At 41.3% G+C, this 25078-nt stretch overlaps 2 protein-coding genes across 2 annotated transcripts in view; both read right to left on the reverse strand.

Annotated features, from left to right (window-relative positions):
• Window positions 1-3566: 3566 nt before the first annotated feature.
• Window positions 3567-5824, reverse strand: LOC142502827 (heat shock cognate 71 kDa protein). Its single transcript, XM_075614383.1, has one exon. The coding sequence runs from the start codon at window positions 5739-5741 to the stop codon at window positions 3801-3803; it is 1941 nt and encodes a 646-aa protein (XP_075470498.1). The 5' UTR covers window positions 5742-5824; the 3' UTR covers window positions 3567-3800.
• A 3916-nt stretch (window positions 5825-9740) lies between these two features.
• Window positions 9741-25078, reverse strand: part of SMARCA5 (SNF2 related chromatin remodeling ATPase 5) — a 30360-nt gene continuing 15022 nt past the window's right edge. Inside the window, exons 11-24 of the mRNA XM_075614395.1 lie at window positions 23955-24181; window positions 23366-23487; window positions 23121-23273; window positions 22715-22847; window positions 19618-19766; window positions 18734-18853; window positions 18140-18250; window positions 14583-14696; window positions 14291-14413; window positions 13248-13380; window positions 12681-12799; window positions 12133-12345; window positions 11407-11517; window positions 9741-10938 (exon numbers count right to left, since the gene is read on the reverse strand). Coding sequence (XP_075470510.1) covers window positions 10873-10938; window positions 11407-11517; window positions 12133-12345; window positions 12681-12799; window positions 13248-13380; window positions 14291-14413; window positions 14583-14696; window positions 18140-18250; window positions 18734-18853; window positions 19618-19766; window positions 22715-22847; window positions 23121-23273; window positions 23366-23487; window positions 23955-24181 — 1894 coding nt within the window. The 3' untranslated portion in view covers window positions 9741-10872. The remainder of the gene's footprint in view (window positions 10939-11406; window positions 11518-12132; window positions 12346-12680; window positions 12800-13247; window positions 13381-14290; window positions 14414-14582; window positions 14697-18139; window positions 18251-18733; window positions 18854-19617; window positions 19767-22714; window positions 22848-23120; window positions 23274-23365; window positions 23488-23954; window positions 24182-25078) is intronic.

The raw sequence follows: 25078 nt of genomic DNA on the forward strand, positions 1-25078 counted from the left end.
CCACCTGTGCTGGAGCAGGGATATCCTTAAGACCTGACCTGTTGGGATTCCCTAAGGACTGGAGTTTGGAAACGCTGATATATCTCCACCTCTCCTTTCTTCTCCATGTCTCATTTCACATGAACTCCTTTCCTATTTGCGCCCTCTGACATTTCAACCTTAAATACTCCTATTTAACGAAGCATGTAGGTAGCGCCGCTGGCTGATACTATACACTTCAGGCATCGACCTTGGCCCCTTGCAGACGTTCTTCCTACTTACCACTTAGATTGTAAGCTCTTTGGGGCACAGACTCCTTTTCCTATTGTTACTCTTATGTCTCAAGCACTTATTCCCATTATGTGTTATAATATTATGCCACGTGTATTACTGCTGTGAAGCGCTATGTACATAGATGTTGCTATATAAATAAAGATATACATACATACATACATACCGTACATGACGCACACCATACAAAGAATAGCAAAACGTGTTCTAAATGTAAGTACACAAATAATATGATACCAACATATGCCACCAATGAAACGTATTTTTGTTTACCCAATTCACTCTTTCAATTTATTCTCAAAAAACAGTTCTATATTATGTATGTATTTCTTTATTTATCATCACACATAGTGTAATCAGTACTTTACAAAATAGACAATACAGTACAGGGAATTATACTACAATAAGTGCAACAAACAAAATCGGACAATAGAAATGGAAATCCCTGCCCCAGTGGAATGTTGGGAGACTTACAGAGACAGCAGGTGAGGGAATAAGTGCAGTAGATGGCAGTGCTTGGCCATGATGGTTGGTAGCAGCGATTGTGGGTGTTGGACAGCAGCCATGAGTCCAGGCCAGGGAAGTCAAACACGAGGTCCACAAGGTGTCGCCATGCGGCTCACACCCACTCAGCAGACAGACGCTGCACTGCAACCGACGGGGGTGAGCTTGGACAACTGTGACTGCAGGGGCGCAACTGGTCGGCGCTGGAAGATGGATCCGGTTGCCGGGCTTCTGATGGCTGAAGGTTCCCAGCACTCCTCAGCTGCTGTGTGGCCTTCTTTCAGCGTTTAAAGCAGAGCTGCTTTTTCCAACCATTTGCTACATAGATCACTGGTGTGGCACTCAAACTTCTGATCAAAGCAAATACATTATAAGTGTTGTCCTCTGAGAAAGATTTAAAGAAGAGGGGTGATCAGCTGCCTTTATGAATATAAATACCAATACTATATGAAGACCCATGAGGGGAGGAGGCTGGTTGGGGCCTCTACCCCTCGTTGGTGCGTGCCAGACATAGGGCCCATCTTCTGCGACCGCGCGGCAAAGGAGGTTCCCAAGGTAATAAAAATATTGTATTGGATATTGTGTGGGAGCGGAAAATTGTGAGGAAGGGTGGGGGTATTGTGTGGGTATTTTGAGGGAGGGGGCTATTGTGTGTGTATTGTGGGGGAGGGGTATTGTATGTGTATTTTTGGGGAGTGAGGTTGGAGGAGAGAGAAAGTGGTAGGGGAGGAAGAGAGGAAGAATGAGAGACAGTGTGGGACAGTGAGCAAGAGAAAGTGGGAAGAGTAAGACAGTGGGAGAGTGAGCAAGAGAGAGGGGGGAAAGAGTGAAAGTGAGGGGGAGAGAGAAAGGGGAAAGAGAGGGTGAGGGAACGGGGAGAGAGAAAGTCTCCCTCTCTTCACTCTCTGGACCACTTACCAGGATTGTTTCCTCTGCTCTATAGACTTATCTGGATGGGGAGAGAGGGAAAGGGGGGCGGGGGGAGAGAGGGAAAGGGGGGCGGGGAGAGAGAGGGAATGGGGAGAGAAGGGACAGGGAAAGGGGACAGGGAGAGGAGTTGAGGAGACAGGGAGAGAGTGGGGGGGAGCGGGATGGGAAGAGGAGGATAGAAAGGATGGGGAGGGAGAGAGTTGGGAAAGGGGGAGAGAGGGACAGGGGGTATGGGGAGACAGGGAGAGAATGAGGGGATGGAGAATGGCATAGGGGATGGGAGAAGAGATGGGGAGAGGGGATGTGGAGAGGGGGAGATTGGGAGAAGGCATGGGGAGAACGGGAGAGTGGGAGGGGGAAAGAGGCGATGGGAAGAGTGGGAGAGAAGGGAGGGGGAGAGAGGAATGGAGGGGGAGAGAGGAATGGAGGGGGAGAGAGGGACCGAGGTGATGGGGAGACGGAAAGAGAGGGATGGAGAGAGAAATGGGTGGTTGGAGAGAGATACAGGATGGGGAGAGAGGAAGAGAGAGGGTGATGTGAGAGAGAGGAAGAGAAGGGGGATGGGGAGAGGGAATGGGTGAAAGAGATAGAGGGGATGGAGGGAGAGAGAGGATGAGGGAGAGAAATAAAGAGGGCATGAAGGGAGAGAGAATGGATGGAAAGAAAGAGTGGGAGGGGGGAGGGAGATACCAGCGACGTTTATTTTTTTAATAAGGATAGCTCAGGGAAAAAGTGTACAGGTAGTTTATAGTGACTATTTTTTCGCTGATGCGCCCAAGTCTTGCAGTTGCACTTAAGACTAGGCCCCCAAGCTATTCTGAGTTTTACGAGCCTGGTCTAGGCTATTGAAATACTTCACTTTAGAGGTGAGTTATAAGGTTTGCCTTAATGGTGGGGTACGAGGGTGCTTGGCGTATACGGAGTGTAAGGGAGTTCCACAGGTAAGGGGCAGTGAGAGAAAAGGTTGAAAGCAAGAGAGAGCAGTAGAGGTGAAAGGGCTGGAAACTGAAAGGAGGCAGGTATGGGTGGAGTGCAGGAGACGAGTAGGGACAGAACGACAGATATACAGTAGTCCCCCTTATGTTGTGGAAACTAATTTGAGAAGACACACTGGAGGGACATTGGTTGATCTCCTATTTACAAATCTATTATTTATTTATAAATAAATCTATCAACAGAATACTAATAGCTATAGAATACATCATTTTGTATGTTGCTGCAACCAACAGTGCAGTAATGAACTAGCAGGCCCTCCTACTCAATCTATGTACAAAATAATGAGCAATAGACACTGCTTCTTTATTGCAATATTAACACATTTATAGCCTTTCATTTCTGTTCTAAGATCTTTATTTTTTTTCAAGATTTGAGTTTGAAGATTTATTTTAAAGAAGATACAAATTAATTTCTTATATTATTTCTTGTGAACTCCCTTTAACTATAAGGATTTAAAGTCTAGCCTGGCTTCTTACATCTCTAGTTAGGAAAGCAATAATTGACTGTCATGACAGAAGTCTAAAAAGAAGTAGCTGATAGCATCACAATGTCTAGACTCACTACAAGCTCATGGAAATACATTATGTTTAGCGTGTGCAGCAGTTCCTCACTACTTTGTCGAAATACACTTGTAATGGTTTAATGGATTAACCTGGCAATACATTTTCCTAAATATATCTAAAACCACCTAACAAGGATATAAATATAAGGATGTTTTAAAATATTTTTTGAACAAGTAGCGTGATATTTGCAAGCATTATAACACTATATATTTTTTGATGTTAAACATATATAGTGATGAAATACAGTCTAATGTATCTTATTATTTTTTTTTTTTTTTTTTTTTTTTTTTTTATTGTTTAATGTGCCAATCAAGAGATTTTATTCGTCTGGACCCAAATTTCTGTTACAGTACAGTTAAAGTGCAATGGTGTTCTTTTCTCCTGCCTTATGGAGTGACTTCAAGTATTAAGAATGCCCAAAGTTCTTTTGTACAGCAGCTTAATTAAATGGGAATTAGTTTTGAACAGCCATCAATACAAAGTGTCCTAGGAGTTACAAGACGACAAAACCTTTGTGAACTTCATTCCGGTATATATTTAGTCGACCTCTTCAATAGTGGGACCAGAGGATCCACCACCTGATGGAGCACCACCAGCACCAGGGAAGCCACCAGGCATCCCACCTGGCATGCCACCTGCACCCTGGTACAGCTTTGTAACGATTGGATTGCACACCTTCTCCAGTTCCTTCTGTTGATGTTCAAACTCATCCTTCTCAGCAGACTGATTCTTGTCCAGCCATGCAATTATCTCATTGCACTTTTCCAGAATTTTCTGTTTGTCCTCATCACTGATTTTGCCTTGAAGCTTCTCATCTTCCACAGTTGCTTTCATGTTGAAGGCATAGGACTCCAAAGAGTTCTTGGAGGAGACTTTGTCCCTCTGTTTCTCATCTTCTGCTTTGTACTTCTCAGCATCTTGAACCATACGCTCAATATCTTCCTTGCTCAAACGACCTTTATCGTTTGTAATGGTAATCTTGTTCTCCTTGCCAGTGCTCTTGTCCACAGCAGACACATTTAGGATACCATTGGCATCAATGTCAAATGTCACCTCAATCTGTGGGACACCACGGGGAGCTGGGGGGATGCCGGTCAGCTCAAATTTACCCAGAAGGTTATTATCCTTTGTCATCGCCCTCTCTCCTTCATATACCTGAATCAAGACCCCAGGTTGGTTATCAGAGTAAGTTGTGAAGGTCTGCGTTTGTTTTGTGGGGATGGTTGTGTTACGTTTGATCAGGACAGTCATGACACCACCAGCAGTCTCAATACCCAAAGACAGGGGGGTAACATCCAGCAGCAAGAGGTCTTGCACATTCTCAGACTTATCACCAGACAAGATGGCAGCTTGCACAGCAGCACCATAAGCCACAGCCTCATCAGGGTTGATGCTCTTGTTCAGCTCTTTGCCATTGAAGAAATCCTGGAGAAGCTTTTGGATTTTTGGGATACGAGTAGACCCACCAACCAACACTATATCATGGATCTGGGACTTGTCAAGTTTGGCATCACGAAGTGACTTCTCCACGGGATCCAGGGTGCCCCTGAAGAGATCAGCATTCAGTTCTTCAAAGCGAGCTCTGGTAATGGAAGTATAGAAGTCTATTCCTTCATAGAGGGAATCAATTTCAATGCTGGCCTGTGTGCTGGAGGACAATGTGCGCTTAGCACGCTCGCAGGCAGTGCGGAGACGGCGAACAGCTCTCTTGTTGTCAATGATGTCTTTCTTATGCTTCCTTTTAAATTCTGCTACAAAGTGATTCACCATGCGGTTGTCAAAGTCTTCTCCACCCAAGTGAGTGTCGCCAGCTGTAGATTTGACTTCAAAGATACCGTCCTCAATTGTCAGAATAGAAACATCAAAGGTACCACCACCAAGATCAAAGATCAACACGTTTCTTTCTGCTCCAACCTTTTTGTCCAAGCCATAAGCAATAGCTGCTGCAGTTGGCTCATTAATGATGCGCAAAACGTTGAGACCCGCTATGGTGCCGGCATCCTTTGTAGCTTGACGCTGGGAGTCATTGAAGTAGGCAGGCACAGTAACTACAGCATTTGTTACGGTCTTTCCAAGGTAAGCTTCAGCAATCTCCTTCATCTTGGTCAATACCATAGAAGACACCTCTTCTGGGAAGAAGGTCTTTGATTCTCCTTTGTATTCTACTTGGACCTTTGGTCTTCCGCCATCACTCACAACATCGAAAGGCCAGTGCTTCATATCAGACTGCACAACTGCATCCTCAAATCTGCGGCCAATCAGACGCTTTGCATCAAAAACTGTGTTTGTGGGGTTCATTGCAACTTGGTTTTTGGCTGCATCACCGATCAGCCTTTCTGTATCTGTGAAGGCCACATAGCTGGGTGTGGTCCTGTTGCCCTGGTCGTTGGCAATGATCTCCACCTTCCCATGTTGGAAGACTCCCACACATGAGTAGGTGGTGCCAAGATCAATTCCGACTGCTGGTCCCTTAGACATTTCTGCACTGCAGGAGATGCGGGTTAGGTATGTGCAGAGCTGCTCGCCGTCTCCGAGCTGATGGTAGTAAAATGAGCGTATCTTATTATTTTTTGAGAATTTATACTTGCTTTTGTGAAAACATGGGCCCCTTTGTTTTAGGACATACCTCCGAATCAGGACAAGACAGGTGCAGACATGTAAATTATTACTGATTACCTGTATCTCTCTCTGGCTAGGTATCATTGATTTTCACCATCCCATAAACTTCCACATATAGATTCAATTTATTTTATGGTCCAGAACACTCAAGATTTACTGATTTTGATAAATGGACAGTGATATCTCTGCAGTTTCTATGCAAGTGTAGCCATGACTGGTCCAGGCTATACTTTCTGCCTCCTGTCACGTAAGTCCTAGTAGCTACAGGCAGTGGCAGGCTATTATGTGGGGTTAACACCCCTCATGCTGCCTCTCTGAGTGACAGGGTTGTAGTTAGAACTGGGTCTGTTTACAGCCAATCATGGTGCAGACCTTGTGCCCTCCCCTTCTGTCCAATAGGGAAGAAGTGTTCTAAATTATAGTCAGTTGAGTTCTCCCCCTCCTGGGGTAGAGACATGCAGTTCTAGTCTCTCCCTCCTGGGGATGACTGCAGCTCAAGATCGAAACAGAGGACAAGGCCTCAAGACTGCAAGAAGGCCGGTACCATCCAGAGGTTTAGAACCTATCCTAAAACTCTATGCATTCACTGTAATAACAACTGCAGTGGCTGCAACAATAAAGGATCCTGTTTTACGCCAGAGGAAGACGCCGGAGCAGTGAAGGAGCTGCATGAGGTGGATCCGGAGGATGTCCCCTACCTTCGGATGGGTGAGGCTCCAACCTCTTACTTTAACCAGGATCCTGCTGCGGCCTACCCAGACGAGGAGCCAGACGGCGCCATGTTCGGTGCGCATAGGAGGGATGCAATTCCGGCGCGGCCGGACGTGACGTCACCCTAACCGCCAGGCTTGTGCCAGCATGGGACCCTCGTGAGATCGCCCATCTCTGCTGACGTCACCAAGATGGTACCTATACCAGATGCGGAACCTCGACCGGAACTGTGCTCTGCTGCCTCTCACACCCAGATGACCCCACTCAGAGGAAGTTGTTGTTGGATCCATGATGCCACCTCAATACCACCCCCTGGGACCGTGATAAGCCCGCACCACAAGGACTGGCCATGGACACAGTTAGGCTCCGTTCACCAGCCTTACACACACATGTCCCTCCCCATGTCACCCCTGTTCAGGACAGTGTCATGACCCCCTCCACTACATTTACCCATACTACAGGTACTAGTTCTGCACCTGCTGACCCCATCTATTTTTTGTCTCATTTTCCCAGTGATGATCTGTCCCCTGATTTGTCCACTGATCTAAGGGACTGAGATTTTGGGGGAAGGAATGGTTGGTCTGACGAGTCAGAGGGAGAAATACCTGCTTCCAGTCGCATTCCTGTGGCTAGGTCCCCTGGGTCATTCAGGTCTTTTAGAGAATCCTCTTTATCTCAACAATCCGCCACATCTGGAGTGTCATCACATATTGACACTAGGTCCAGTAGCCCGAAACCAGAACATGTCAGGGGAACCCCTTAAGTGGTGGGACCCTATGTTTCAGGGCTACGCTGCCAGTATGAACAGGACTAGGTTCTTTCTGGTGGATGGTCCTATGGTGGATCATTGGTAAAAGCAGGGTAAATATTTCCCAGAGGACACAGCTGGGGCCCTCCGTAAGAGGGTACACAACCTCAAACTAGGGGTAGTAACACCTAAAGGACCAGCTATATTGTATCAAAAGTTGGAACCTAAATTTTGGGTTTTACTTGGTCAGGCGGGCACCACAAATTACTAAAGTTAAGTAGGGCAGATAGAGCCGTCCTTTATAGATACAGACAATCTCATGGGTATGAGTTCCCCTATGTACCAGAACCCATCATGGATGAGATTGATGCCAATAGGGATGAATGGCTAAAGCAGGCAGTACCGGACCATCTGCAGTCCAAATGTTTATAGACGAGTTCTGAATTTGTAGCATCATGCGGGAATGGATAGTGGGACGGAGTATCTATAAGGATCGGGTGGAACTCCGTCAGAAGCCTGGTCCGCCTAAGACACATTTTATGTGGGCCAGGGCTTTCGATGGGCCGGTGTGTAAGAAACCCGACCTCAAGTTTTACAAATAGGGATCATATACTTTATGTTGAAAGTTTTCTGTTATTATCATCACTGTAATCAGTGGATGACATGGGTTCCCAATGTCTGTATACTGTAGTCTGGTTAATGTCATACCATCTTACATGTGTAACCTGTTATTGTATTGCAGGCTCCAGGTTAATGGATGGTGCTCCAAATTGGTTACCAGTGAGGACATGGGTTTTTTCAACCAGGGGAGAGTGTAACCATGCCTGGTCCAGGCTATACTTTCTGCCTCCTGTCACATAAGTCCTAGTAGCTACAGGCAGTGGCAGGCTATACTGTGGGGTTTACCCCCCTCATGCTGCCTCTCTGAGTGAGTGGGGTGGAGGTGAACTAGGTCTGTGTGCAGCCAAACTGTCATTTGAGACAGTGTTTTTTGACCCCACTTTAAGATTGGGACAACTTTTTTTCCAGGTCTTAGGGATATGGCCTGCAGACAGAATAGAGTTGAGTATGGAAGCAATTGGTTTGGCAATGGCTGGGGCTCCAAGTTTTAAGAACTTAGATTGCAGTAAATCAGGTCCACATTGCCTGGTTAGTTTAAATTGGAGGAACGCTTTTGTAATCTCCTCCACAAATACTGGGACTAATTGAAAATTGTGGGCAGTGTTGGGAGAGGGTGGGGCTATAGGGTGCTCTCGGAATGAGGTTCATGTTTGTGGTTTGGGTTGCGTTTCGCTAATAAGTTAGCACACCCCACAAAGTAATCATTGAATGCATTTGCAATGTCAGTGGGATTTGTCAGAGTAATATCTTCCTTAGTGTTATTACTTGGTTGTTGATGGCTAGAAGGCTGGTATATATTGTGGATAACCTTCCAGAAGTTAGCTGGGTTTGATGTATTCTGGCAAAGATTGTCAGGGTAATATTGTGCTTTTTGCATGTCTTGTTTGCCTTGTGCACATATTCTGCAGGCATCTGTAGTTATTAAGATCCTTGGTAGTGCTAGTTATTTTGTAGCTTTTCCACAAGGCATCCCTGAAATGGTAGAGCGCTGTCAGGGTCTCCTAGACATCCTGCTCCCAGCCATAGTTCATTTCTCTGTCCACCGAGTATGCGGCTGCTTTCTGGCTGCTCTGGGGTTCCTCTGTCTGTCTTCTTGTTGCTCCTGTTCTCTGTCCTTATAGTTTCCTGTTTCTCCCTTGCCTTTGTTTTATGTGTCAGACTTCTATTCCCATGCTTCTGCCTCTGATCTGTTCCTGTACCAGTACTGTTCTGTATTGGAGTCCTGTTCATATTAAAGGTCGTTGCTATTTAACTAGATTGCCCCAGTCTGTTTCCTGCTAGCAAGTCCCAGACCTGTCCCTGCTCTCTAGTCTCAGTTCCTGCTCCCCTGTCCCGTGGGAGTGTAAGAGGGGGTGAGGTGGTGTGAGAAGGGTAGGGGGAAGTGAAAGATAATGGCCCCCAGATGAATCTGGTCTATAATGAGCCAAGAAAAAGGTTCATAGTCACCAACACCCAGCATGATATGCCAAATGGATTATTTGGCATATCATGCTGGGTGTTAGCAATTTTATTTCTCATCACATCTACTGTGTGTTCAAGCGTCAGTGTTCAGTGGTCTACAAAATAGGAACAAACAATCTATTCCAAGAACTTCAACTGAGTCAAGTACGAGACAACAGAAAAGGATGGAGGTTCACAACAATGACCTATATTGAATTTGAGATCAGCAGGATACCCTTTGAAGCAAATAAACCCCCACCCAAAAAAATGAGGTTGGTTATTTGAAAAAAGTAGAGCCTACTGTTTATTTATCACATGAGCATTTTTCCAAGCAGAGAACAAACCATCATCAGAAAAGCCATCTTATCTTTATCTGATCACTATTCTTTGAAGTTAACTATTGGAATAGTGAAATGGGGTTTATCAGCCATTTAAACATTTTTTTTTTTTAGGAATAAACTGGGGTGAAATCAAACTGCTGTACAGTACAGAAATGCAATCTTTAAAAGAAATTAAAAAACGCACAGGAGAAGTGCACCTTTATCCATCAAAATAAATAGTTCCAACATTGCATTTTAATTGTACTAGAGATGTAAATATAATTTAGAACGATTGTTGTACTCTAATGCTTTCTTGTCCATGTCTTATTTTTTTGTCAGTGGCTTTAAAAAAAAATGATTAGTGTTTCAGCAAATCACAAAAAAAAAAATATTTCAGGTTATGCATCATGCAGATCAATTAGAGTATATTCATTAGTTATATAAATTAAAAATAGCTAGGGAAAAAAAAAAGCTGTCTAGTTAAGCTAAACTTACTTTTATTTGGATACACAACTAAACAAATTAGTTCTATTCAGTAAGGGGCCATAGACCATACTAAGATACCAGTAGTAAAGGACACATTTTAGGTCCTCTCGCTGAAATCAAACAAATGCTTTTCCATATGCACATCACACATTTGAGTAGATAAGACAACACTTCACTTCAAAATCACAGCCATTATAAAAACACACCCTATAAACTTTGCCAATACTCAACTGTGTACTACACAAGTTAAGAAATACACTGAAGCAAATATTTAAGAATCAAGACAATAATTATGTATTCTTCTGGATAACATGAAGCGAGCGCTAAACATGTTAGTATTTATTCAAAGACGATACAAAAATAGTTCTTTACAGAAATTTATACAGTCCGAATAGCAGTAGAGAAAAAAACACATTAGCACATTATTAAATGAAGCCTATTTTATTATTTCAAATGTAAATGGTAAAAAAAAAAAGTCCAGCACAGCTGTTATATTTAAAAAAGGGGAATTAACTACAATAAGTACTATGTTCTTAGTTCAGTAAACAGATGAACCGGACATATACCATGACATAATAGGTGATCAGTGTACAGTACATCTGATGAAGACCCGTAAAGTAAAGAACTACTTTAGAAATTTAGTGATTACAAAATATACATTTCTTCAAAGCTTAAGTTTCTTCCTCCTTCCTCTGCCATCAGGAGTGCCATCTACCTTGCGTTTTTGTGCCTGCAACATTAAGATTAGAGAATGAGAACCTTACAATTTATTTACCTCAAGTTTAATATTCAGACTTTGGACTAGCATAATTATTATACAAAAGCTGCTACATGCATAATGGTATGAAACGTCAAAGAGCTAGCATTTGAGCATTTAGAACTGTAAAAGTATGTAAGCAAGTTGGGATGCAAACCTACTAAGGATACCCAAACATACATTCTAAACAGCATTGTATACAGGGCATAATGTGAAGAATGTGAGACATAAGGTTGCCACGGTCTTTAAAATAGTTGTCTGTCAAAAACAGGGGGGAGGGTTAGGAATGCACTCTAAATGTTGCAAAAGATTAAACTATGAGAATATTAAAGTCATGTTCAGTCTGCTGCTTCCCACTGCATATTAAAAAAATGATGCATCAATACCCATAACATGGTAGTGCAAATTCTAAACACTAGTAACACATGTAAAATGTCTTACAGAGGAATTTTTTGGTCCTCGCTTCTTTTTCTCTGCCTTCTCCTTTTCTTCCAGTTCAAGGTTCTCTCTTTCAATTAAAGTGATTAAGGTATTGCATCTTCTTTGAAGTTCCTAGAAAGCATTCAAATTTAAAAAAAAAGGTGCATTTTTGAAAAACAATTACTAGCCTGTTCAAACTTGTTAGCAGAGAGTTTGTTACAGGAAAATGTTAGAAAAAGTTAGCTTACTTTGCAGTTGTAATGGCTGACCATGGCATATTTAATGGAATTAAATTACAAGAAAAACAGGACTAGAAATTATGCTGTCCTCCAAAATGGACCGTATGCTGGATAAATATGCCAAGTATCATTTAAATTTGTCAAAATGTTTTACAGATATGAAATGTTCTACATTTCTCATGAGTATTTTAAGTCCCACTGCAACTTGATACATTGCATCATTAAGTACTAAAATGTTGCCTTAAGCCAGGAGTGCGCAAATTTCCTGCCGGGGGAGCGCACAAGGCCTCCAAGTCCCTTACCTTGTCTCCAGCGGGTTCTGGCCACGTGCCATCAAATGACGCCGTGACAACAGAAAACGCAGGAGAAAAGGTAAGATGGGGTGCGAGCAGGGCAAGGAGAGCAAGCAGGGTGGCGCAGACAAAAAAAAGTTTGCGCATCCTTGCCTTGGGCCATAGCAAATAAACACACGTTATAAGCCATGTCTATGGGAATTACAAATGCTCACCATTGCGGTCCTTGATTTAAGAAACCAGTCAAATCTGAACTGCGGAGAGTTCCGGATACACTGTCTAAGCTCATCATATACATTTTCCTTATCAAAACCAAGCTTGTGCAGCATGCAGATGAGAAAACGATCCTCTTCCTCAGTGTAATTCTTTCCTTTGTTGGTGCCATAAGATATCCTCAATTGATGGAAAGGAGCCTTATATCGACCAATCTACAAGCAAGTAGATGAAAATAGTCAGAATAATGTTGGGGCTTGTGAAACTACATGCATTTGATTAACGCCACTATCTGCAATGTTAGAAATGTACACAAAGTTCTAAAATGCAAAATATGGGGGGAGGGGGTGTTTGCATAATGCAATTACAATGAAATATCACATCAGCAGATGTTTAAACAGGAAACAAGAAATCCACATAAAAAGAAAAAAAACTAACTAAAAATTAGCATCATCTAGCCATTGTCTGGTAACTGAAGGATGTCACATAGGTTGTTAAATATGAAGCACGGTTTCACCTAAAGAGCACATCAAACATTTTACAGAAGTACCTTTGTGTCTAGTGCTTTTTTTATGCTAATCCTTCTCTGAATTCTGGCTTCTCCCCTCTCGATCTGAGCCATGATCTTCTCAATGTCTTGGAGCTCATTGCATCTTTCCCAGAAGACAGCTGGAGAAAAAAAATGCCAGAATGATGTTTCTATGATACAACAAACAAGAAATAATGCATGTCCATTTTCACAGTGAAGAGGGGGAATCAGGTCAAGCCATTTGGGGTGCCCCTGCAATGGGTCTAAGGTAAAATAAAATAGCCAAATGGGATAAAGCTGCATGTTACCACCGAAACATTGATACAACCATGACTTGATATAGTCATTAAATGACCTTTTTTGCCATCTTGATTTTTTACTATTTTTTGGTGCGCTGGACTCCCTTTTGCTCACTCAGACAGGCAAGTCATTATCGTTCTACAACTAAGGAAACCAATTTAAATGAAAGCTCTTTTGGGAACGGGACCAATACGCCTGCAAAACCTGGTCTAAAGTTGCGTACAGTCCCAGCACTACAAGAAAAGAAAAAAAGTATGAAGCATTTGAGACACTGCACACAAAATTTACCTGAGTATTCAATTACATCCTCTGGAGTTTTGCCTTCTACTTCCCGAGCTATATTTTCAATGTCATCACGGCCCCATTTTTCATTAGCTTTTATAAACTGGTTAAAATCTCTTTTATTCCAGTTGGTAAATCCCTGGGGGAAAAAAAGCATTCAATCATTCAATCAAGCTACAAGGGAAATAGGAGTTGTTGGATTAGTTTTTCCTTTTAGTTTACAAGATACCATGGAATGCGAGCTTTGCAGTGTAGATAGAACTCAAGAGGTTCTGCGCAAACATTAACTGCAGGTAAATAATGTGGGCTATGAATTGTAATGGAATCTAAAGAGATATGACCAAAGCATAGATTGAAAAGTGAGTAGGGGGAGGTATTTCTGCATATTTCAGATCGCTTCCTTGATTGAGATTTCCCCACATCACCATCAAATCAAATGTAGACATGTTTATTCTAAATATATTCAATTGCAAGGTATTCAGTTTTACGTATATCTTGAATGCAAGTAACCAACTGTGGGGTGGAAGCACACATCTGTTAGATAAAACAAGTTTTCACAGTGTAGAGGCAGTCCTCTGTTATCCGACACAATGCGTTACTCAAAATGGCGTTGGATAGCGAAACGTTGTAAAGCGAAACACGTTTTCCCATGGGAACACTGTTTAAATGAAAGGTTCCGTTCCTGAAGGCATTTTTAATGCTAAAATAAACAAAGTATTTTACGCAGACAATAAGATATGCAGCATACACATAAATTATATAGTGTATATACTGTATTATATATATATATATATATATATATATATATATATAATATAACATAATATATAATATAATATAAAAATATAATATTATATAGTATAATATAGTATAATATATATATTATATATACATAAACAACTTTGCAAAGTGTCGTAAGAGCGTTGGATAAGCCATTTTGGCGTTGTAAAAATGAACATAGGTATGCATTGCATAGCGTTGGATAAGCCATTCGTTGTAAAGCGAAGCGTTGTAAAACAAGGACTGCCTGTACTTTGATTTTAGCACACCTGTGTCAGGAGTTTTTCCTTTTCCTCCAATTCTTCATCATTGAGTTGCTCCGCTTCATCAATTTTGATCTGTTCTTCCTTCTGTGCTTGGGTTGCATTAGGCACCTCAGGGTTGCGAGGTACCTAAGTGATGCAAGAAATTATAAATGTATTTAAATCAAAGTATTGCAGTGCTTAAAAAGTTTAAGTTTGAGTTCTCATTAAATGCAAACACAATGTATACGTTTCTATTTATCTTTAATATGTCTAAATCATATTTCAGACTTCGAGCCCAAGAACACTGAAATCTCACCTTATAACCAATTGTTTTTCTGTAGTAAAGAATTTCCTTTTCCAACAACTCAAACAGGCGTGGAGGGAAGAATTGAAAATCCTGAACATTTGGCTGTTTTGGAGGTCTTGGAGCCTGAGGATTTAGGAAAAAAAATGATTTACGGTGTACACATTGCATATGACAACGAAAATTAATCACAGCCTCTGTAAACGTTTTGTATCGGGGAACATTCTCTAAATCGCCAACCATGCTGAAAACAGCTACCTTCATGAGAAGACCACTAAATTTTACGTCATAGGAGATTTAAAAACATACAATATAAAAAGGTAATTTCATCATGGAAAACTGCTTATAACTAGGGCTAACTTCCCTATGAATGACCAGGCAAGATTAAAAAAAAAAAAAAAAATATTCACCCCAAATCAACACAATCACGTAATATTAATGGTTATTTTTGGAGAGGAATAGTTTCAGTAAAAAAAAAAAAAAAAAACATTTATCCCAAAAATTTTGGACCAAGAACAATGAATGATTAGTGTGTTTTAATACAAATTACTGAATGTAATTAATAATGAACAACCGAACCATCAAGGTCTTGCAGTACGGTGCAAGAAAACTTAATTTCACAGGCCTGTACTTGCTAGTTTCAAGAACAGCATAATTAACCCTGGATGAGAGCAGGCGGGGTGGGTTGATTGTTTAACGTTTTCTTTACTGTGCCAAATTTTGTCCACGTCTGGCCACTTCAATTTTTGTGGCCCACTCCTAGATATAACTTCCACCTCGTCCCCACTTTTGGCTATTACTACATCCAGGAAAAGTTAATCTTGATATTCAACATGCGAGCTGATTTCCGCTGAAGTAACCTCACAGCCACTTCACTTTCTTGATTGACACTGCCATCGGAACCATGGGACATTTCATTGTCATCTGTAGTGGTCTCATCTTCTGCAAATTCTATTTTCCTTTTGCACTTGTGTGGCTGCTTCCCTTTTGACGTACTGCCCATCCTGTCTGCTTAGCATCTTTTTCAACCTTCATCTGATCACTCATCGTGGTATTCTTTCCACCGTTCAGAAGTTGTATCGAAGGGTGGACACTGCCCCACTCTGCTTGCCTTTACCAACATCTTCCTGAGGCCAGTGAAGATGTTTCCCATACACTTTCAGGGGTTGTTTGCTTTGGTGTAGACGGACAATCCACTGGTGTGGGTATGTCTGGTGGGGTCCCAGGATCTTGTACAAATAACAGATTGTACGTGAACGTTGTTGAGCTGGGATTTTTAGATTTTTGTCAATATGGTTTGGTAAATCCACAGGTTCCTCAATTGCGCCGACATCCATCTCTAGTAGACCCAAGATTGACGGTATTGTGTGGTTCATGTCATTAATGGTTAATGGCGTTAATTGTTGGTTTAGATCAGCAGTGTGCAAACTTTTTGATCTGCGGTCCCCTTCCTGGGAGCCGCAGCGTTCACGCCACCCCCCCTCTCCCAATGTCTGGGTCAAATGATGTTGCGGGTCATGTAACATCACATGACCCCACCGTGTCATTTGACGCGTGTTGCCATGGCGTCGCGTCGCCGAAGACACGGCTGGCAGCATGTGAGTTAGAGGCCTCACGCCTTGATGTGGCTTGCAGGCTTATAATGCTTTGGCCAAAGGGTCTAACTAAATGACCCTTTTTCAAGAGAATATATAGGTATTTTCAATGTGTATTTGGCAAATTGGATGTAGCTTTGGGCTTCTGTCTTTTGTTGTGAAACAAAGAGCAACAAATTCTGTTTAAAATGTCTAACTGCTTTGCCATTCCACCTTAAGTAGGCAAAATACACACAGGTCACACGATTGCAAAATATGAGTGTCATTATGTGGTAAGCTGAACATTAGTTTGTTTGTTTCTAATACAAAAATGTTGCAGTTCCATGTTAATATGCGTCTTGTCGCCATCCAACAGTAAAACAATTGGGAAAGTCACATTATTGCTAACCAGCCACGGGTAGAAACAGTTTGAAGTGGATTCATAACATGTTGCAGCCACCATCCACCCGGGGTCGCTTCGCACAATGTAATGGGTTTGGAGACTGCAATATCTCGTGGGATACGATACACTGGTAGGGAAACCACCATGGGTGGAACCACTTTCCCACTTGCAGAGAAATTGGCTTGAACTGTTATGCATTCCTTCTCCTGACCACCGGTAACTTCATAGAAATTGGAATACTGAAACTGAAACAGGCCCCAGCACCGTGGCAGTTTTAGGGCAACATTAGACTTTACCTTCATCTGTCTTGTAAATTCTTTTGCCATCTAGTAGTACTTAAGGACAGTTTTCTTCATTGATGTACTGCTCCAGCAGATTGAACCATTCAAGGATCTGATTAGCAGTAACGCAGGCTAGAGCTTTTGAGATTATTTCGGCATTACGCTTACTAATGCTTGTTCATCGCTTCAGAAATAGTTTGAGCAACTTATCTCCTGGTCTATTATCAGTAAATGGGTTCATTTGCTGGGTATCAACCATAACATTTTGTACTGCCTCTTTAAACTTCCTCTGGATGCATGTGGAAACCAATTTTGGTTCCGCCCAAAATCCAATTTTCCAATTTGTCTGGACTGGTGGTGGCCCTATACATCTCCCTTCTACTGTTTTTCCATGCAATTTATTGATTAAAGTCCCTTTAGGAATTTCAGTCAACAGATGATTTGTTTGCACTTATTGTTCCTGCTAGCTGTTGCTCAGTGTACTGGAAGCGTTTGTATTTTCTTCCACATTCCTTTTTATTGTCGGCCATCTGTGACAAAACAGTACTGTATTGTAATGACTAATCTAGGCCTAATTGCAATTCCTTAATACCTAGGTATGTCCAATTAATGACCGGTCATTAAATTCAGTAAATGACCACCCAGTCAGTCACTGAATAGAAGCATATTGTGGCCATCCACTAATAAATAATATGATGTATTTTCACTAGCCTAGTTGATTTATTTTAGTTCCTGGAGGCCTTAATTTACTTTAAAACAATGTTAAACTTTTCTAAACATTAAAATAAGGTGCCTATTAAACTTTTCTTACAGTCAAAGAAATGTCCTTTTATTTCTCAAAACTCTGGGTACTTGACAGCAGCAGTTTAGCAAGAAGCCATTTTGTGACTCATTACCATGTGATTGTCTGGACTAATTAGAGCTGCTCTTACATCCAACACTAAAAGGAGATAGATGGATTTTGATTGGAAGACATTGCTTTGGCTTGTTTGGGATTATTTAAATGAGTTCATTCACTGGAATATGGTCATTCATTTGTAGGTTCACTCTAGCATCGCTGCAGCAGACAAACGGTCCCAGGTCAAAATTACAAAAACAAACCTTTTAGTATTTATTTTCAAACTTGTCCATAAAATAAGAGACAGTTTTAGTCAAGAGTACCAATTTAAATAAGTGTAACAAGATAGAGCTTTTGAACAGAAAGCCGATACGTCCAAAAAGCACTCCAACAGCAGTGCTATGGATTTGAATAGTGTTACGAAGCATGCACAAAATACCTGTTCTATGTGTCAAGGTGTTTCACCAACTTACCTTTGGTACTTTTGGTTCACTGACACGCAGTGCTTCCCTGAAATAGGCATCCACAGCATAGTTGGCCTTACGTTCACGCTTGGGCGGCTCAATCCACTCCGTAAATGCCATCTGGTACAAATACATATGGTATTAGCAGCACTGTTATTGTGCACTGTTGAAACTGAAAGGGCTCTGCAAATGATTTTTTTAGATGCATGTACCACAGGAAGCAGGTTTGTCTAAAATCATGTCCCCAAAACTGATGATTGGTGTACTATAACGTGCAGAAATGATAAATAAAAATATAAAAGCAGATTGGTACAGTGAAGAAATGGTACAGGAAGTTTCTTAACTTGTGTGCATTAAAGTAAAGTCTAAACTTATGAAGTGCTCTCAAAGCACTTAATTCTTATTATATACATAACATCTTCCTCAAGACTGCAGCGGTTGTAGTGTTACACAATTTCATCAGCGCCATGTTTGTGAAAAGAAAGACTATTTGTAGACAATTAAGCAACATGAAAGCTATGTACATATTTTGGAAATTAAATGGAGAGAATTTAAGTTACGGTGTGTAAACTTTAAAAAAAAAAAAAAATGAACAAGCCCCACCTTTTTCTTTTCTCTGTAATCTTCACCTTCAAAATTATACACACTGGAATCTGTTTCCATAGTAAAGTTTCTCAGTGAACCTTCACCCATGTTTGAGAGTTTCTCTTTCATTTCAGCAGTCTAAAACAAAAAAGATCAAGCAATTTACAAGTTTGAAATTGAGTATTTTAAAAACATGCAGGGTTTTTTCTTCCTTTAGTTCATTCTACCCATTATATTGGTCACGTACAAACCCTCTAAAAGTGATTGTACGGAAATTGTACGGAAATTGCCATTCAGATGAATTGCCATTTTCGCTGGATCACCCTTTCATGAGCGTACCACATTCTAAAACGAAACATTTCCAATGAGAGAAAATCTAAAAGGTAGTAGATCTCGAACCACAGAATCGGGTTTTATTGTCCCCTTTACACCTCCTTTGTTCTGTACCCCCCACAAATATAACGGGATAAAAAACGCACAACAATTGTTGGGGGGGGGGGGGGGGGAAGAGAGTGGGAGGAGAGAATGTATTGGGAGAGAAAGGGGAAAAAAATGATTTGGGTATTGCAAACATTGTATACCAGGATAAACTGGTTTGTGGAAGGTGGAAGGCTTTCCCCGACTGAAAAAGAATGGTATGGCGTTCCATGGCACCTTGCTAAAATTAAACAAACAGAACTATATAGGAACGTTTGGCCAGAGTATCTCTCCCGGGGTACATCAGATCTAAAACTAATGTAACAACTTAAAGTCGTAGACCGCACCTATTCAGAAGCTCAGTTGTGCATATGTAAACCAAGATGAAATCAAAGATAAGAGGCAATTGTGAAATACTAGGTTTTGATTTGCTGTTGGAATTGTTTTACATTTGAGACAATTTGTTGAATATTCATTAGACTTACCTTTTTTTCACCTCTTTCTAAGATGGCATCAATGTCTTCATCTGTGATTTCACTATCCTTTGATGCAAACACATGAGTAGCGCCGTGTCGAATCATCTGAAGCATTTCGTCCTTTCCCATTTTATTTAAATGTTGGTCTACTAATCTTCCTGCAAGAACAAATAGAGCCCACACTAAGCAGATAATAGTAAAATGCGCACAGAAACAAAAGGGATTATTGAAAACTGAAAAATAATGATTCCTATTAAGTCTTTTTCAACAAGATAATAATATATAGTCACAGATTAGTTGACCTTATAAGAGCAAACAGTTATACATTGGTTTTATTTTCACATTAAGCTCTACTATTCTGAAACATGTCTGTGATATTGAAGACAATCATGGTGCTCATTTCTTTAATGCTATGTAGTGGTAGATCATTGTAAAAACACAAAATTCGGCAACTATGCAATTTTTTGGATATATATATAGATATATATATAGATATATATATATAGATATATATATAGATATATATATATAGCTATATATATAGCAACTGTAAATATTACTGTATGTTCATACAGGAAAATATTTACAGTTGCTTTATGCTTTACTGTGGAGGGTTTTTGTCACTTTTTTTACCCACCATAACATACATATACACATACAGTGAATAAATGAGAACAAGGCACTCCGTCAGGTAAACAAAGGTGGGTGCAAATCCTGTATGAACAAAATAGGCAATACGATACCGTGTGAGCGAATATCAGAGGCAGCACTCCAAAAAGTAGTCAAAAAAGAATTGTATTAGTGAGACATCATATGCAACGCTTCGGTCCTACACACGGGACCTTTCTCAAGGTGATGAAGGTCCCGTGTGTAGGACCGAAACGTTGATATGATGTCTCACTAATACAATTCTTTTTTGACTACTTTTTGGAGTGCTGCCTCTGATATTCGCTCACACCGTATCGTATTGCATATAGATATAGATATTTTAGTAGATTAAGATCTCGCACAGCATTTACTATATGGGCAGTGTGCTTTATTTTATAAAGCCACAAAACCCATTGTTGCACCACGAAAAAAATTACAGCTAGTTTCAGAATAACAAAAATATAAGGTGATATTTAAGTAATAATCCCCAAAGAACAGGGCATTACTGGCCAATAATGCCCTGGGAGGAAGAGTTGAAGGACGAGGCGAAGCCGAGGGACTTTAACCCAGCCAGGGCATTATTGGCCAGTAATGCCGTGTTCTGAGGGGATTATTACTATTATAGGCTTTTTTCATAAAATAGACACTTTTGTAAAGATATATAACTCGGAACTACTGTACGTTGATGCACCTGTGTAGGAAAAAGAAGTAAAGTAGCAAATGAGAGGGGGAGAGGGGGGAGAGAGGTGAGGGGGAGGAGAGAGAGAGGTGAGGGGGAGGGGGGAGAGAGGTGAGGGGGGGGGAGAGGTGAGAGGGGTGAGAGGTGGAAAGGGATAAGTGTGTGGGGAGGGGGGGAGAATGGGAAGATAAGAAATTGGGGGACAGTGATTTTAACTACAAACAAAAAAAAAAAAAAGATAAAAATCACCTTAGCAGAAGCTATACAAGTGGTGGAAGAAATTACTTTGCTGCAAGTAACAAAGTTACTATTTGGGACCTGCCAGCTTCTGACAGCACTAGCAGCTGAGAGTGAGTGAGAGAGCGCCTGCATGTGCTGTGAGAGAGAGCGCCTGCATGTGCTGTGAGAGAGAGCGCCTGCATGTGCTGTGAGAGAGCGCCTGCATGTGCTGTGAGAGAGAGCGCCTGCATGTGCTGAGAGAGAGAGCGCCTGCATGTGCTGAGAGAGAGAGCGCCTGCATGTGCTGAGAGAGAGAGCGCCTGCATGTGCTGAGAGAGAGAGCGCCTGCATGTGCTGTGAGAGTGCTGTGAGAGGGAGCGCCTGCATGTGCTGCCGTGCTTGAGAGGAACAGAGATGCCGCGCTCCCCTTGTATCTCTGAAAGGCGAGTTGGCAAGTTGCCATTACTGAATTAATAATGCCCGGAATTCTAACCAATCAGAGATCAGGGATTTCAGTAATGCCCGGAATTTTTCTGCTTTAGCCTATAATTTTAGATAAATATCCTGTGTGTAGATCCTTAACTGATATTTATGTCACCAAGTTTCAATGTGGCTTTAGATTAATTACAGTCATTGTTAAAGTTCAATTTTTAAATTTTAACTTTGGATGGGTATTAATTGTAATGTCAAATACCTAATTTATCAGTACATATTTCCCCTCTGGTTTTTAGAAAAAGATACCTGGCCCAAAATTGGTGCATATTCTGTCAGTGATTCCTGACACGATAATAAAGAGACCGCTGCACTCTAACTTATATTTTAAACTATATCGTCCCTCAGTTAATCGTTGTAAAGTACCTCATTCAGTTCCAAAATTACGATCCATGGTGGGAATTTCCTCTGGGAGAGGTATTGTTATTAACACGTAAATACGTGTGTTGTAAATATTTAGCAATGGGATACAAGCAACAATGAATTTCCTCAGCAGTTGCATTTAAGGCTGCGTTTATAGTGAAGGCGCACCCGCGACAGAGCGCAAGGAGTCGCATGCACCTGTCGCCTGAGCGATCCGGTAACACTGATGGGGGAGGCGTGGCCGTGACATCACCAGGCTGGTTCGCCCTCATTGGCTGAACCGCTCACGTGATGCGGCCGCTGCGAGAAAAAACAAAATTTGTCGCTTCAAAATTCTGCCGTGTGGTCGCTCACTTGACATGCCATTTTATAGCTCTACTTTGTATTTCATTACATGTGGGAATATGCAATCCTGGTTTTGATAATCTTAAAATTCACTGTTTAATTTGATATGATTAATGTGGTTAATTTAATAAATTAATTTCTACATGTATTTGATGAACAATCCAGAGCTCAATATGAAATCCTATAGGGTAGCTCTTCTTTGGGATTTTCACAATTAAATAGCATCATTATTTTGGTAATATTTGTACTTTGAGTAGATCCATTAGCCATTATAACATTTGTGGTAAAGTAGGTCTTCCTTCATGGATTCTTACCAGTTACCTTAAAAGTGACATAACAATCATACCATAAGAGACATACCTTGTTGAATAACAATCGAATCCAGGCGTAGTTTCATTTCAGCACGTTCCACAATACGTTCTTCAACTGTGTTGTCAGTGATAAATCTGAATACCCTTACAACTTTTGTTTGCCCGATTCTGTGTGCTCTGTCCTAAAGGCACAATAAATATAAAAAAAGTAAAGCACGCTGAAACTGTTTTACTAGATCAGAGGTTAGATTCTGGTTCAACCTGGGTAGAAATGATGACCCATTTACATGCAGAGGAACCAAAAATGTAATTGGAACTAGATCCAAAGAAATATTGTATATTTATTCCTTCAAGCCGTGAATTATTGTTCAGTTGAATTTACTTCGATAAGGAAAACAACAAATCTAAAAAGTCATAAACATACATAAAAGAAAACATTTCCCTAAGAGACACACCATTGCTTGTAGATCCACTTGTGGGTTCCAGTCTGAATCATATATAATGACCACATCAGCTGTGGCAAGATTAATTCCAAGGCCTCCGGCACGTGTGCTCAGCATGAAGATGAACTTTGAACTACCAGGTGCATTGAAAGTATTGATGGATTCCTGCAAAATGTAATTTTACAGATAAGGTGAGGGTAGCATACGATTACCATACAATTTTCCAGCCCCCAGAAATATAAAAAAATTCTACTAACGTGTCTGTCATCATGTGGCGTTTGCCCATCCAGCCGGCAGTATTTATAATTTCTCCACATGCAGTAATCTTCTAAAATATCTAGGACTCGTGTCATCTGGCTAAATATTAGCACACGCGAACCTATTTAGAAAACGTAAATACATTCAGATTATTTTCTTCAGAATAGATACATGTGAGTTAGATATTTTTTTTGGGGGGGGTGGGGGGGGGGCACGAGAGGTTGCAGAGGTCCCGCACTCTTCCCCAGGGCTTTAAAATGAAATGCCGGGGGACCGCAAAAGGCCTCTGCAACTTCTACTTACTGAGATTCAGCCGGCTCAAGAAGGGTCCCCATGGCAACGCAGCATTGTGGGGTAGGGTCATGTGACGTCAGGCCACGACGTCGCATTGCCATGGGAACATGCCGTTAGACGACCCCACAACATCATTTGACGACCACCTGAGGTAAGGGGGGGGGGGGGGGGGGCACGAGAACGGAGGCGGGCAAGCAGGGGGTTTCAATACCAAGTAAAATGATTAAAGATCGACATCTGATACCTATTCAGTCGCCAGTGCTCATTGACAAATACAGATAAGTATGTACTTACCCTGCTCCTTCAGCTTGGGCAGAAATTTGTCTAGAACCACCATTTTGCCTCCATTTGTAACTAAGTGCATATCTGTTGTGTATGGTGGACCAGGCTCAGCCCCATCAAAGAGATATGGATGATTACAACACTTTCTCAACTGCATCAGGATATTTAACAGCCGCATTTTGTCAGTCTTCCCTGAAGAATTCAAAATATCTATATCTTTCATTAAAATCCTTGTGTACCTAGGGAAAATTAAGTACAAAAAAAAAAGGTTTTATTTGAACTTACAAAAGCAAAAAAGCTTCTCAACGGTTTAAAAATAAAATAAAAACCATTGCAGAACATTAGTTCTATCGTTATTTATATAGCGCCACAGCAGTAATACGTGATAATCAAATAGCAAATAATATAAACCACACATAATGAGAAGTGCTTTCAGACATAAGTGACATTTAGGAAATGGAGTCCATGCCCCAAAGAGCTTACAATCTAATTGTTAAGTAGGAGGAAAATACAGAGACGGTAGGAAGGTGTTCTGGTAAATGTGTCTGCAAGGGGCCAAGGTTTATGTAGGTGTATAGTATCAGCCACAGAGCTACTCATATGCTTCATTAAGGGGGTGTGTTTTAAGATGGGTGTTAAAAGGTGGATAGAGGGTGCTAATAGGATATTGAGGGGAAGGACATTCCAGAGATGTGGGGCAGTCAGTGAGAACGGTTTAAGGCAGGAAAGGGCTTTAGACACAAAAGGGGAGAAGACATTGAGCAGAACGCAAGAGTCGGGATGGTGTATAGCGAGAAATTAGGGCAGAAATGTAAGGATGAGCAGGAGTGTGTAAAGCTTTAAAAAAGTGAGGAGGATTGAGTGCGAGATCCGGGATTTAATAGGAAGCCTGGAGGAGATGGGATTTCAGCAGGGGAGACGTTGAGACATTTAAGAGTAGAGCGATTCTGGCAGCAGCGTTAAGGATAGATTGTAGGGGAGACAGGTGAGAGGCAGGAAGGCCAGACAGCAAGAGGTTACAGTAATCAAGACGGGAGAGAATGAGAACCTGTGTAAGAGTTTTAGCAGTCTAGCAACAGAGGAAAGGGCGTATCTTTGTAATATTGTAGAGGAAACATATGACAGGCTTTAGCCAA

Source organism: Ascaphus truei, chromosome 1, assembly GCF_040206685.1.
Source record: "Ascaphus truei isolate aAscTru1 chromosome 1, aAscTru1.hap1, whole genome shotgun sequence".
NCBI lineage: Eukaryota > Metazoa > Chordata > Amphibia > Anura > Ascaphidae > Ascaphus > Ascaphus truei.

Coding starts and splice junctions, on each gene's coding strand:
- LOC142502827 (XM_075614383.1), bottom strand. CDS start 5,741: ATGTCTAAGGGACCAGCAGTCGGAATTGATCTTGGCACCACCTACTCA.